The sequence below is a fragment of the Lolium perenne genome, chromosome 4 (genome assembly GCF_019359855.2).
Source record: "Lolium perenne isolate Kyuss_39 chromosome 4, Kyuss_2.0, whole genome shotgun sequence".
NCBI lineage: Eukaryota > Viridiplantae > Streptophyta > Magnoliopsida > Poales > Poaceae > Lolium > Lolium perenne.
In genome coordinates this window covers 16,772,001-16,786,380 of record NC_067247.2, presented here as the reverse complement: position 1 = coordinate 16,786,380, position 14,380 = coordinate 16,772,001, and the positions used below count along the sequence as shown (strand labels likewise).

At 46.0% G+C, this 14,380-nt stretch overlaps 1 protein-coding gene across 2 annotated transcripts; it reads right to left on the bottom strand.

The window, feature by feature from the left end:
• Positions 1–7,075: 7,075 nt before the first annotated feature.
• LOC127291854 (probable ion channel CASTOR) lies at positions 7,076–13,566 on the bottom strand. 2 transcript variants are annotated; one of them, XM_051321177.1, is made up of 12 exons: positions 13,102–13,566; positions 12,949–13,020; positions 12,243–12,860; positions 11,107–11,289; positions 10,856–10,915; positions 10,582–10,785; positions 9,752–10,000; positions 9,101–9,199; positions 8,383–8,577; positions 8,184–8,276; positions 7,820–8,074; positions 7,076–7,728 (listed from the first exon to the last, which is right to left on the bottom strand). In XM_051321177.1, exons 1-12 carry the CDS (start codon positions 13,507–13,509, stop codon positions 7,510–7,512), a joined length of 2,655 nt encoding a protein of 884 aa, XP_051177137.1. In that variant the 5' UTR covers positions 13,510–13,566; the 3' UTR covers positions 7,076–7,509. The 2 variants fall into 2 exon arrangements, with proteins under 2 accessions (XP_051177137.1, XP_051177136.1); XM_051321176.1 differs by lacking the exon at positions 9,101–9,199 and adding an exon at positions 8,950–9,048.
• Positions 13,567–14,380: the final 814 nt, after the last annotated feature.

The following is a 14,380-nucleotide window of genomic DNA, read 5'->3' as shown; positions in this document are numbered from 1 at the left end:
ACACAGAGGACAACATGGTAATGTTTTTAGTGAAGCAAGCAAACAAAGAGGATATATTCTTTCCCTACAACTTCAAGTGAGTGTTATATATAACATACATTATGCTTGTGCACCTTCCACTTTATTCTCGTAATCATTGAGCTATGCTTGTGCAGATTCCACTTTATTCTCCTAATCATTGATCTTCACAAAGGAGTCGTAAATGTCATGGACTCGAAACGTAAAGAATATGCGGAATGGGCGGACATGGCTGCCATCCTCCAGAGGTAATTTCAATCAATTTCGTATTGGCATCTTCATCTGTTCTAATTCGACGATATCATCAACTAATCAATAACTCATTTACTCATTATTTTTTGCCGGGTAGGGCCTGGAAACGGTTCATCACTACTGTTCCGGGTACATGGAAACCGGAGTTTACATTTCAAGATTACCCTGTAAGTAGTACTATATATCTATGTCCGTGAAACTCTATATATGATATTTACTTTCAATACGATGCTTGATTATTAGTTTGATCGAACTATTTTTTCGTAAAGTGTATGAGGCAGGAACGCGGGAATAACTTATGTGGATACTACGTCTGCACCTTCATTCGTGACATGGCCTGTCCCAGGGGTGGGGATGCCCGTATACACCACACTCGTGTACGATAATAAATTCTCACAATTATCTTAATTAATTAGTACCATCTATTGTATTGAGTTCCATTCATATATTGATGATCTCCTTTTTTAAATATAGATGAAACGCCTGCGGGACACTCTCATAACGGAGGATCAAATACGAGCAATTCAAGAGGAAATTGCGAGATTCTTTCTTACCGAGGTCATTACCCCAGGTGGAGAGCACTATGCGAAAGTCATAGATATGGAGCAACTCCGTAGAGGCTAATAGATTTAGTAAAGAGATCCGACTAGCTTTATATTGTAAATATGCATGCATTACGTGTATTGTTGACGATGTCTATATATATTCACGACGATATTTTGTGGTTTCTTGAATGATATATATGCATTGCTGAAACTCTGCCGCGGCAGAGAAACTCCATGTTTCTCTGCCGCGGCAGAGAAACGCTGCTACAGCCTAAACCTGTGTCGCGGCAGAGAAATAGCAATTCTCTGTCGCGGCAGAGAACCACAGGCCCGGTTCGTACCACAAACCGGGACCAAAGGCCATCCACCGCGAGCTCCCTGGCCGCACCACGTGGCGCCGCCTTTAGGCCCGGTGCAACTTTGAACCGGGACTAAAGGGGGGACCCTTTAGTCCCGCCTAATTGGTCCCGGTTTGGAAACCGGGCCTGGAGGCACAAATGGACCGGGCCTATAGCCCCGTTTTCCACTAGTGTTATAAGATATCTCACGGCGTTTGTAAACACTTTCCGATATAGTGAAGTTTTGCTGGCTGGCGTCCGTGGTTGTTTATCTTTCTTTGTTGAAGAGGGTTTTCCGCGTTAAAATCATGTATCTCCTGCGTGTGTTCATTTATCGTTCTTCGTTATTTGATTGTCGCTTTTATAACAAGGTTACTCTTTTTTTTTTAGTCCTACCCAAATTGTTAGCGAATTTTGGTGTAGATCATTCTCCAGGGAAAAAAAATGTCGAAGCGAACCCGCTGGACAATCGTACATGTATTGAATTGGGCTATCATGGGATTTGGCTAGGAAATCGAGCTGGACACGGTCTTAGCAATAATCATGGGCGAGTCGATGGGCTTATTTCGTTAAAATTAACTTTCCCCACACGAAGTTGCACGTCTTGTTTCTTTCGCTTCGATGGACGTGCGCCTCAGGCGGTCGTCACCGCCGTCGTCGCCGCCGCATGGAACTCGCTCCCACCGTATGGACTGCATCAGCGCTCTACCCGACGACATGCTTCTCCTCGTCCTCTCACACCTAGGCTGCGCCCGCAGCGCCGTGCAGTCTAGCCTCCTCTCCCGCCGGTGGCGCCGTCTCTACATGGGCCTAACCGATCTGAGCTTCCGCGGACTCCCGCCCACAACGATGGAAGCAGCTCTCCGCTGCTTCGCTGCTTCGTCATCACAGGTGTCCACTCTTGATATCTACGTTTCCTCGAGACACACCGCCACTGGCGCCAACTCGTTGATGCGCGCCGCCGTGCGGCTCTCTCCGAGGCGGCTACTCTTCACCGTACAGGAGTCTTCTAGGGAATACATGGACATCGAGCTGCCTTGCTTCCATGGCACCGCCTCGATCGAGATAGACACGGGACGCTTGGGCCTTAAGCCGCTGCAGGACGGCGAGTTCACCGCGCTCGAGAGTCTATCCATCGCCGGCAGTATCATCGACCTCAGATCCTTGCTCGACCGATGCCCACGCCTGCGCGTGCTCAGCATCAGCCATATGGACATGAATCTTGACCAGACAACGCTGCCACCAGCCAGCGTGTTCACCGCGCTGGAGAAGTTGTCCCTCTACGGCAGGATCGTGGATCTTGGCCCCTTGCTCAACGGTTGCAAACGTCTGCGGGAACTCAGCGTCACTCAGGGGCGCACGCGTCTCTTGCACATCGCGCTGCCACCGTCCGGCGAGTTCCCCGTGCTAGAGAAGCTTTCCCTCTCCGGCAACATCGCCGGCTTGGGCACCTTGCTGAACCAGTGCCCACGCCTGCGTGTGCTCGGTGTCACCTTCTGCGGGATGGCGCTTAGCTCGATCGAAGCGGGGCTCGCCATACTCGAAGATGCGGCGTCGCTCGGCCTGATGGTGTCCCTCCTCGGCGTCGAGATTCATTGGAGAGACGACGATGTCGACACTGCTCGCTTCAACTCTCTCCTCCGTACCATGGCGAGGATTTCGCCCCCTGAGCTTATCATCACGGAAAACTACGAGGGATGCGACTTCAGAACGTTCGACAAAAAATTAAATGCTGACATGCCCTGCTTCCCCCATGCCACCTCGATGTCGATCCTGATGGACTTGCAAAATGTATGCTTCACAACGTTGCCGGCCGGCGAGTTCTTGGCGCTCAAGAAACTATCCCTGTCAGGGGTCTCAGGGGCACTACGGCGTTGTCAACATTGGCACTCTGGTCACCCGCTGCCCGTGCCTGCAAGTGCTAAACGCAACGGTTGCTATGTCCAAGATCGTTGTGCACTCGGTCTCCCTGCAGGAACTTTATTTGTCACGTAATATGGATGAGCATACTGAATGCCACCGCATCGACATAGTAACTCCCGTGCTTAAGCAACTGCAACTGGATGTCCGTGCCGCCAGGGACATGGGTGTGTCCATCTCAGCGCCAGCGGTAGAGAGGGTCTTGTGGCGCAGCACGTATACAACATCATCGTTGGCTCTTTTGTCTGTTTTTTGGAGGCTCCAGAGCATGAGCGTACAGACGGTAGAGAGGAGCAACGTAGGCAACAGGGATGACACATGTTGGCAGCAGCTTCCACTGTTCCATGAACTATGCTTGCACCTAAGCGGAGACCTACTAAATGCCGGTGTACGTCTCTAGTTTGTCTCTCCTACTCCATCAACTGTAGTTTTTTCGTTTATATGCATGATGTCATGTCCAACTGTATTGCAGAACCATTTGGATGGGGAGCTGAACTTTGCACAGGAGATTGCGAAACTTCCGGTCACCAATTTCTCTGTGATTGAGCTATATTTTAAATACGAACGGCATGTTTATGGAGCACTTGTGTTGCAACTTCTTCAAATACATCAAATTTGTGCCGCTGCAAAAAAACTGAAGGTATTCCTGCCGCTTCAGCGCAAGGTAATTCTTCCTCATGCTTATATATAATATATCTCTTATAAATATATAGTATATGTCCAATGCAATTTATGTACCAGTTTTGATATCAACCGAGAAACTAGCACAAATAAGTAATACATTGCCATGCTCCTCATTTGCTCTAGGAAAAGCGAGCATGCTTAGGAGATTGTCCTTGTGATAAGCCCAAGAATTGGAGAAGCCAAAATATCTTCTATACAAGTCTTGAAGAAGTGGAAATCTACGGCTTCAAAGGAGAGGATCATGAGTATGATTTCTTAAGATTGATACTCATATGCTCACCAATGCTGAAAAGGCTGACCATGAAACTGGCACAAGCATTTGAAGGCTGCGCCACAAAATTGTCCAGCATTTTATTGGCACATCCGTCCGTGGATTGGTCCTATGACCATTTCAACTCTAGTGAACTGTTTTCAAGTGCATCTGGTTATCATGCCCCTTGATGCAGCATAATTGTTTTCTGTAAGGGTGATGCAACCTCGTTTCTTATCCTTCACTGACTCAAAACACTTGGAACAAGCAACCAAACGAAACAATTATGTTGTCAAAATAAGGCGTAGTATTATATAGAGTAGTATTTGTTGTCACCATCTTTCATTGATTTAAAACTGCAAATTCATAGTATTTTTGAGTAGCTGAGTTTTTCACCCAAATGTTCTTTGGGGCTTTTGACCCAAGTTGCATCCAAATCGACCAGTGCATAGTGTATACAAGGTAGTATCCAAATTGAGTAGCTGAGTTTTTTCTTCGTTATTTGAACGGAGTTGCAGCCTTTCACATCAGACCGGTCTAATACATGCTGGTTTTTTCTTAGTTATTTGAACCACAAGTCCGCACCCTTTTTTTCGATAATCATAATTTAGTCCGCAGACCGCAAGCCTTGTGGGATGAAAACTGCTTTGGGTGGAACAAGGAACCAAATATAAATGGTGCCCTAGCCGCCATGAGTGAGTCTAAGTATCGGCAAAGGTTCTCCCTATCGGCAACCGGAATTCTCGGGGGTATGCAGTGGCACACTGAGATTCTTGCGAATGAGGAGGGAATCAAAGGATGCACCAAATAAAATAAAGCTGGTTATTAATTAGAGAAGGTGTAGAAAATTAGTTTTTGCAATTGCGGGTGATATCTTGCCATGTCGGTTTTCTATAGTTTGCTTGTCTGAAAATGGAAGTCAGATGGGTGCTCCCTATTTTCAAAACTATTACTGTATGTCAAAACTATTATTCTTGTAGCCTTGCAAATCTGACTGTGAACAGCCCCGTTTTAGTGTAACATGCATGAAAATCACCCGTTTCTGTGATGATAACATGTATATCACCATTTTTGCTTTATTTATTCATAACATGGTTTTTCAGTGGCTATGTGCATCTTAGTTATACATAGGCCGGTTATAATGATTAAACCTCTTAAATAATAAAGCATCTTTTATTGAAAAATAAGTGAGATTTAGGTAACTGCTGGGCACACCAGACAGACTGCAAAAACAAGGGCTTGAATCCCTGTATCGGTGCACCTTCTGTGATCTAGAACTGGAAAGCATCGACCAACTGCTCACCGAATGCCCCTTCTCGAGAGTTCTGGCTTCTCCTGTGACAAACGCCGGGAGCAGCAGATATGGTGCCATCAGAACACGAAACTGTCAGGCAGTGGTTCTACTCCATCGCCACAAGCCAGCCCAAGAGCAAAGAAAGGATATCAGAGCATGTCTAACAGGACCCGTATTTTTTCGCCTCGTATAACGCGAGTAGAGGGCCCTGTATCCGGTTTTCACCGGCTGAAAACTCGGACGAGCTAGCAGAATATTCTGTTTTACAGGGTGGGGATACGGGTTCTGCTAGCTCGTCCGAGTTTCCGGCCCCTCAAAACACGGTTTTAGACAGCAATTTGCACAACAATTTCACATCAAACATAGCACATCCAAAATATGTGATGCATAATTCATAGTTTTAACATCACAACGCGATCATAGGCAATGTTCAAGCCACGGAATTCCCAATGCGCTGCCAATAGCGCTTGCCGCCTTGGTCCACTCCGGTGCACGCATCCATCCCCACCTTGCTCCAAGCACGGACCAAGATGGCGTCTTCGATCTCGCTGTAGTTCGCCGTGCGTGGCTTCGGCGCCGACGAAGAACCGGCGGCAGCCGGATCAACCTCAACCACCTCCTCCTCGTCACCCTCATCCTCCTCCTCCTCATCAATCTCTTCAACGTTGCACTCGGCATCGAATGCATCAATACCAGTGTCCAAATTCACCGCGGAACCGTTGAGCATGTCCATGTAGGATGTTGTGGACTCAACATCAAACACCTTGTCTACGTCCATGGTGGATGGCGGCGCGGGCGGCGCATCGGACGGAACGGAGGGAGGAGAGGGTGTGGCCTTGGAGGGCGGTGGAGGCGCGAGGCCGATGCGGCTGATTGCCTTTGTCCGCACCTTGGCCGGCGCGACGCCCCTCGGCCCGGCCGCCTTGGTCTTCAGCCTGCCCCCCTTCTTGGCATTAGGCGGGGCTATGGCCGGCGAAGCTGCGGCCGGCGCTGCTGCGGCCGCCGCCGCAGGTGCTTCAAAGAATTGCTTCGGGATCCTCTTCCTCTTCGACGGGATGGTGGCGGAGATCATGGCCGACACCCCGCCGGCGTTCGGCGCAGCTCCGACGGCGACATCGACCACCGCGGCCAGAGGAGATGCATCGCCGGCGGTAGGCGGCTCTTGCGGACGATCCATGGCAGCGGGATCTGGCCGGGGAGGGCGCGGGGGAGGAGATCGGTCGGCGGCGGCGGCAGTTGGCTTCAGCGAAATGCTTCGCGCGCAGTGGAGTGGGCGATACTGGTTTCGCCCACTATCCCCACTCCCACCCCGCACAAGTAGGGGGCAACGACCCGCCCCGTAGTCAAAAACAGCAAAAAACGATGTGGGGGCCGTTTTTACGGGGCGTGCTAGACGGCCGGGTAGACGCGAAACCCTCAAATCGGCGGTTATTATACGGGTTTGCCCCTTTTACGGGGTCTGTTAGACCTGCTCTCACAGTCCTGGCAATTGCAGGCATGAGGCGTCTATTGGTTGGAGAACATTCAACAGAAAGTTTTCGCAAATGAATCATGTGGTAGCTGCAGCTGTGGCAGAATTAGAGCTATGGCCTATGGGAGCTAGCAAAGCAGGCCGCGGGTAGTAGGGAGGAGCAATTTTACTTGTAAAAACGGGTGGATGATCCTTGTGCATCAATTTGGAAAACCCTCATTCTATCTACTACCTCTGGGTTGGAATAAATTGACGCGCCTACCTCCCTCCGCGTCGATTAAATCCGACCAGAGGGAGTAAATCTTAATGAAAAAAAGTTTCTTAAAAAAAGAATGCATCTTCCAGATTACAAAAGCTTCTTGTTTCTCACATGTACACTTCCAATTTGCAAAAAAGGAATAGTTACACTTGGTATTACAGCTGCTCCGTTTAATGAACACTATAGCCTGCCTGTACAACAGCCTAAAGACCCTAGACCCCCAAGGGAGGTTGATCTCTATATAGCCTCCACTGGGGCTGCCAGAAGTTTCTCAGACAGAATATACAGTAAACTGAACCTATGTCGAAGGTAGCCTGGTGGTGTATCTAGACCCTCGATTGATCCTACTATCTGCTTCATACTTTGCTCCCTCACGCTTAGTGCTTCTTCTTATTGCAGACGTACGTGGTGGCACCCCACAGCAGTCTGCTGCTACTGTCGGTCAGGAGTGTATTTTCATGTAATCTATGATCATCCGTCATTCTTTCTCAGCTATGGCAACAAAAACATCCTTACGTGACCACCTCCGCCTCGAGACTTTGTCCGGTGGGTTGATTATGGCACGCTCGGCATCATCGAGACGATACCCGATGACAACCTCTTTCCTCTGCCTTGCTCGTAGCATCACCTCAAAGAAATTCAGCTCCTCGTCTTCTCGGAGGTACAGCACAGATTGTCGTATTTGCAGTTCATTCCCCTGCAGAAGTGTTCAAATGCAGCGTAAGAGATTTGTAGTGCTGATACATAAACCTTACAAGGGTGCTTACTGCAGACATTTTGAACCATACCTCTTCAGCAAAGAGCTCCTCTAAGACATAATTTATTTGCCGATCTTCTGCAACCATCGCCAATGCCATGCTCACAAGTTCATTTGAAAGAACATAGTCGCTGATCTTTGACATGGCTAGTAAATTTTTTGTCCTAGGGTCCAGTATCTCACTGATTATGACAGATTTATCAGATGCTTGTAGCATCTCCCCCATCCAAGAACCTTCTGAGAAGCTTTCTCCTCGGAAAGCTTCCTTGTATGGAAGTCGTTTTGCCTGCAGTATTTAGAAGTGCAGCAGATATAATCAGTTCATGAAAATTTTCTTAACGCATCAGGAGTTGAGGACAGATGATTGAAAACCAAAATAGCATTTCTAGAAGAACCTGAATATCTCTGATCAGCAATAGCGTTGCAAGAGACCTCGAATCAGCTTGTATTGCTGAATCTTCCACAGATTCATCTGCCAAAATCAATATCTGCAAGTCATAGGCAGCTCAGTCAGATGAAAGGACCAGATCAAGCTCATAGGAAGCTCGAGAGTACCCTATCCCAAAAAAAAAATCTTATTTTAGCAGAACTTACAGAATCAAACGATTCTAAAGGGAGGCTCTCCAAGTGACGGCGAATGACAGCATTTCCTTCACGATGAACCAACGTAATATTTTCTAGACGACTGAAGTCCAGACCTCCTTCAATTAGCTTTTTTTCTCGGTCTATTTCAGGGACATCATTGAACATCCACAACTCTGACCCTGGGGCTAGGAAAGCATCCAGTACCTGAATATCTAAAATCAAGTTATGATATGTTGTTGACCTATTCTGCGCCGAACTAAGAGAACTATGCCTGGAATTGAGATAAACAAAAGGTCTGTTGACGCATATCTGTACTTTTTTTTTAACAGGATGTATATCTGTACAAGGTTTGATAATGGCATGATATTTTATGTATAAACAATTCTTACAGTTTCTTACAACTTTGATCTAGAGTCGGTACAACAGGGTCATATTATTAGTATGAGGAAGTTATATAGTAGTATTTAGCAAAAATTATCTTCTTTGTGTGTTCTGTTCTACAAATGACTGCATTATATCCACATGAATATTCCAGAAGAGCATGAGAATGCCAATTTGTATCCATAATCAAGTTACCATTATCATATCTTCCATATCACGTCGCCAACCACAAAATAATATTCTTTCTGGAGACTTTGGAACAACAAAATCTTTAGGCGGATAGCCTCTCTTAACCTGCACAAGTTTACAGAGAAAAGGTAATTAGGGGCTTGAAGAAAGGGCTTACCACAATCATATCATCTATATCCCGTCGCATTCCACAAAGAAGAATCTTCTGAGGGTATCTTTCATGGCGAACAATGTCTATGTAAACAGCTTCTTTAACCTGAATAATAAAATCGACTTTGCTTTTGTAAACTTCATTACAGGATTTCTATATATGTGCAGTGTCTACACTAAACTATTTTAGGAAGCTAAGATGGCTAGTTTATAGTTCCAGAAAGTGAAGAGTCAAAAGCCTCAAATCTGACATCTGTAAAGCATAAAAACGGTATTCTGCATTTGCACTTCTGGTGCTCACTGAACAAAGGAGGGGAGGGACACTTCTCAAATCTTAAAGCGAAAGCAATCAATTTGTGTTTCACTTCATGCATGCTAATAACAGAACTTTTCTCAGGGTGCTTAAGAAGAGTTCATGTGAAGTTTTAAGGGAAATTATGTAGCACAAGTTGATGGCCCACATTAAGGCAAGAAATGATTTTCGAGAATCAAGATGAATCAGCAAGTATTTTAATACAGTAGGCACAATATGGCGTTAGATGGCACTTGCTACCAAAAAATACTAAGAAAACACACAGCAAACTATTAAAGTTACTGATAAACGTAATATACAGGAAAATTCAGTTGGCGCAGTGGGTTATGAAGATAAGTGAAGTACCTTGGGTAATGGTGCCGGAGCATACGTATCATCGTCTTCTGCAATTACTATCACCTCATCACCTTCTTGCATGACATAACAATCATCAGGATTTAAAATAATTTTGCCCCCGTAAGCTGCCATCTTTACTCCACATGGAACAGCATCAGGAAAGCTAATCAGCACATCTTCAAATTGCATTCCGACCAACTGAGGCCATCTTTTAATGTAGAACTCACAGTTCTCGAAACCAAGGATATCTTCCCATATCTGTGTATATTTGAAGGTACAGATAGAAATTAGAAAGACTACATGAGTTACTGAAGTCTACCAAATGCTCAACCAGTAAGGTAATTATAATACTCCCTCCGTTCCAAATTAATTGATGCATATTTGTCTAGATTCGCATGTATCTCCACACTAAAACGCGTGGGTATCTAGACAAATATGCGTCAATTAATTTAGAACGGAGGGAGCAAGCATGTCCGTGTGTCTGTGTGTGTAGCAAATGTAGAACAAACTGGCTATTTTAGTTATATAAAATCTGCAGTCCAAGCTAAAATTTGCAGTGTGGTGATAAAAGGAAATACGTAAGCCAGTAAGTGGCAGGGCAAACAACAGCCTAAGCACATAACTACGAAGAATTAAATAGCTTATGTGCAACTGAAATCAAGTGAAGGTCATAAGTCTAGTGCAAGAAAATTTCTGAAGAAAACAGATATTGTACGAAAAACATCTCCTAGTGACAGGGTATTCCACATTGCAATGATAAATAGAACCAAACGGAATGCTCAAGGGGAGTTCCTTTTGAAGAAACGAGATATATTCAAAATTGTTGGTTAGAAACAAACCTGAGCAAGGCCCGGCTGACGCGCACATTGTATCATCAACCGACCTATCACATCATGTGCGACAACAGTTTCCACAAGGTCTCCACCAACAAGTTTAACTAGAACTTCATTGTCAAGATCACTAAGCTCAACGACAATGTGACCTCTTAGTCCTTCTTTAACTCCAGTTAAACTCAAGACTATTCGCAGTGCTCGGGCATCACTCTGGAGAAGGGGCAAACAATGTAAGCACAAATTTCATGTTCCACGGTGCAACTTAATAAGCAGAACAAACCTGGTCAGCATTTCCTTCTACAGCTAAAACCACAATTGCACGCGCCTTAGAAACTGAGACCTTGTACATGATGGTAGATTACATTTAGTTCAAGAATAAGAGAATAGGACATAATGCATTAATTAACTTCACAATCATCAGTTATATAGTATTTACTGTAGAGATTACCACAATGGTATATTAAGATTTACAGCTGTAGCAAACAGAGAAAAAATCATGATATGTTGCTGAATCTATAATCATATTTTCACCTTTTTTAAGTCAGCCAGAATCAGAGGGCTTCCACTTCGGCATATTACAGCTGTTCCTTTCAAGTCAAACTCCATTTTAGCAATATCTGCTTCCATTTCCTCTTTGTCTCTCTCGGCCATCACTACAATAGTCCCTCCTCCCAAACTTTCATTAGCAATAGAAATTTGGTTCAGTAAAGATCCCTATTGTCATAAAGGGAAAGAGGTTAGTCTGGAAGGATGCAATAAATGGCTATAAATGCATGCATAATGCAACTTAATACTCCCTCCGTCTCAACTTAGTCTGGATTTCATTTGGCAAATCCACAGAAATGACAGGGCATCAAGAGAAATTAAGATTTGGCATGGGATGAAATCCATGGAATTCTCATTTGAATTACAATACCAATTCCATGGCAGCCAAACAAGTTGATTCTCAGAATCACAAATGAAGTCTTTGGTTCTAGCCTCAAACGATGGGAGCCAAACAACCTCTAATTTGTATTTATAGTATGTTCAAATTTTTTGGATAAATATAGTATATGAAATGAAAGATAATTGCAAGACGAATGCAACGATACCGTTTATGCATTCTCAATTAATATATTTAGTATATATTTGTGGTCAAAGTTGTGCATCAAAGACTGTGTGAAAAAATTCATGTCTTATATTTGGAGAAGGAGGGAGTACCGGTATCTACTACGGAATATCTACCATACTGCTTACAGGAGCTGACAACGCAAAACACAATGGGAGAGTGAAATATTACACCTGCATTCTACTCTTCACTTTAAACTTCCACTGTGTCTATAACTAGTTTGGCTATTTTAAGCTTTCTCTCCTCGCCAGAAATGGCAACAAAATCAGATGTCAGAAGTAAAATAAAAGAAGACCACACTTCATGTGGCATTCACAGCACACTGGAGACCTGATCATCTTCCTATAACATGCCCACAGACTTGAAGCTTCAGGACGTAACTAAGGAGATGGGCAATAGGCAATCTAACAACAACAACCATATAACTAATTGGGCGGTATTCACATTAGACTATTAGCTATTGACATAGCGCTCCTATTCGAACAATTAAGGGAAATAACAGGCAGGAGCAGAAAATGCTGCATGATAGGAATCAGCAAAGGTTGATAACTAAGATTACCAGCTTGTCGCTCCACCCAAGGATCAGGGTATGGCTCTGCTCTATGACCTCGCTCCTTCCCTTCCTCAAAGAGTCAAACTTCTCCGAGATGGAATCGGTCACAAGCCCAAGCATCATGGCAAAGATCAACATCCCACCAATACTGATGGAAACCGAGACCAACTTGGGTCCAAACCCCTCCGCATTCGCATGGTTGCCCGCGTCGGCGACAAAGGTCCACGACAACCAGAGGCAATCCGACAAGCTATCTTCCGTGACACCGTAAAGAGCCAGTCCACCGAGGCCAATAAGCAACAGCGTAGCGACGAGAAGAACCAGGGGCTTAGCGTACGGGTGGAGCGACAGGAATATATCGACCCTGTACGCCAGCCGCTTGTTGATGGCAACCTCTTCGGAGTCCTGCGGCCTCCTCAGCTTGGACAGGAGGTCTATGTACTTGAGGACCACGATCGGCGCGTACAGGGCAGAGAGCGAGAGCAGCAGGGAGAGGTTCTTCAGGCTCCTGCTCGGCACGGAGGAGGAGTCGCTCTGGTGCGAGAACATGCTGCTCATGTCCAGCGAGGAGTCCATGACGACGATGCATGACTGCAGCTTCGCGGTGGCCGCGGCGAGCTGTCCCTGGCAAGATTGAAATGGGAAAGGGCGGCGGTAAGATTGTTTGCGTTGTTGTATGATGAGCAGGTAGAATGGGTGAGGATGATCTTACCCGCAGATGGTGGACCTGGTCGTGCAGGGAGAAGTTCTTGCGGAGGAGGGAGCCGAAGCAGAGCAAAATGGCCTGCAAGGATAACATTCCGCCATCAAAAACATGGCGGTCACAACAGTCAAACACGAAAATCTGGAGTTCACCGTTACCCACCGCCGCGGAGACCAGGCCCGACCACCGGAGGGTGGGCGCCGACGCCGGCGGCGATTTCCTCTCGGGCACCAGCGGGGCAGCCGCGGGCGGCGCGGCGGTGGAGGGCGTCCGTGCATCCCCGGGGCGGACGCCAGCGTACCGTGGGTTTCGGCGTCGCGGCGCGGACGGGGGCGGCGGGGAGGGCTGCTCCGGCGAGGGGTGCGGGGAGCGGGAGCGGGAGCGAGGGGTCGGGGGCGGGCGACGGTCGGCGAGGGAGTAGGGCTTGTAGGAGCGGGAGGTGGTGGGGAAGGGGGCCCTGTGCGCGAGGGTCCGGGAGGAGGAGGACGGGAGGAATGGCGGCGCCGGCGGGAAGAACCAGTCACGGTGCGGCGGCGGCGGCGGCGGCGAATTGTCGGGGTCCAGGGGCATTCTCGGGATTCCGTTGGTGAGAGTGAGGAAGGGATGTTCGTTTGTTTGCTCGGTCGGTAGTGCTCATGGAATCATTCCCCGTTGTCGTTGACTTGCTGCAGGCTTAGAATTTGTTTTTGGTTTTCTAATTATTATTGACTGGGTTTTAATTCAGTTTCTCTTTTTTTTTTCTTAACCAGTTCAAATTCAATCTCTATGGTAGTTTGATCTTATTAGTATGATGGCTTTGTTAGAACATGCCTCAAAATTCTTAGAGACTCAGTATCCGAGCGTGTGGGATGTGTTTAGTCGGCATCTCTACTATTTCAGATAACTAGTAAAGGTGCACGTGCAATGCACGTGTAAGATTATGAACTTGTTTGCTCAACCTTAGCAGTCAAATGAATTAAACAAATTAACCTAGAGGTCTAATACTATGCCAATATAACAAATTATCACTCAGGTACAATAACATACTTGTACATATATTTCAGTAAACATTGCTCAAAATCCAGTTAAATTCACAATATTCAAATAATTATGTCCCAATGTGCTTGTCCAAATCGACTTTTGGGGTGTTGCCTTCACATTCTTTGTTTTTGTATGTAAGCAACCAACACACTGTTCCGTAAGTTGTAACTGCAAGTGCATCATATATGCTTATGATGAAGAGATCACACTTACGGTCTACATGAATACTTGATTATAAGAATCCATGCGTTTTTCCATAGTATTTACAACTTACAAGCAATTTGACAAAGCAAAAAAACACTAAAGTTAGAAAATCATCTGAGCATTTTGCAGACTGGTGATACAGTTACCATGTGCCACCACCAGACTACTACCCTACCCAGAACACCTTGACGCCTCATTCTCCCCCTCTCCCACCGCT

What these genes read in the sequence shown, in the direction of transcription:
- LOC127291854 (XM_051321177.1), bottom strand. Translation starts at nt 13,509, where the DNA reads ATGCCCCTGGACCCCGACAATTCGCCGCCGCCGCCGCCGCCGCACCGT. An exon ending in CGGGCCTGGTCTCCGCGGCG is followed by an intron (nt 13,021 to 13,101) that starts GTGGGTAACGGT and finishes TTATCCTTGCAG; the next exon opens with GCCATTTTGCTCTGCTTCGG. An exon ending in CTTTAGAATCGTTTGATTCT is followed by an intron (nt 8,277 to 8,382) that starts GTAAGTTCTGCT and finishes TATGACTTGCAG; the next exon opens with ATATTGATTTTGGCAGATGA.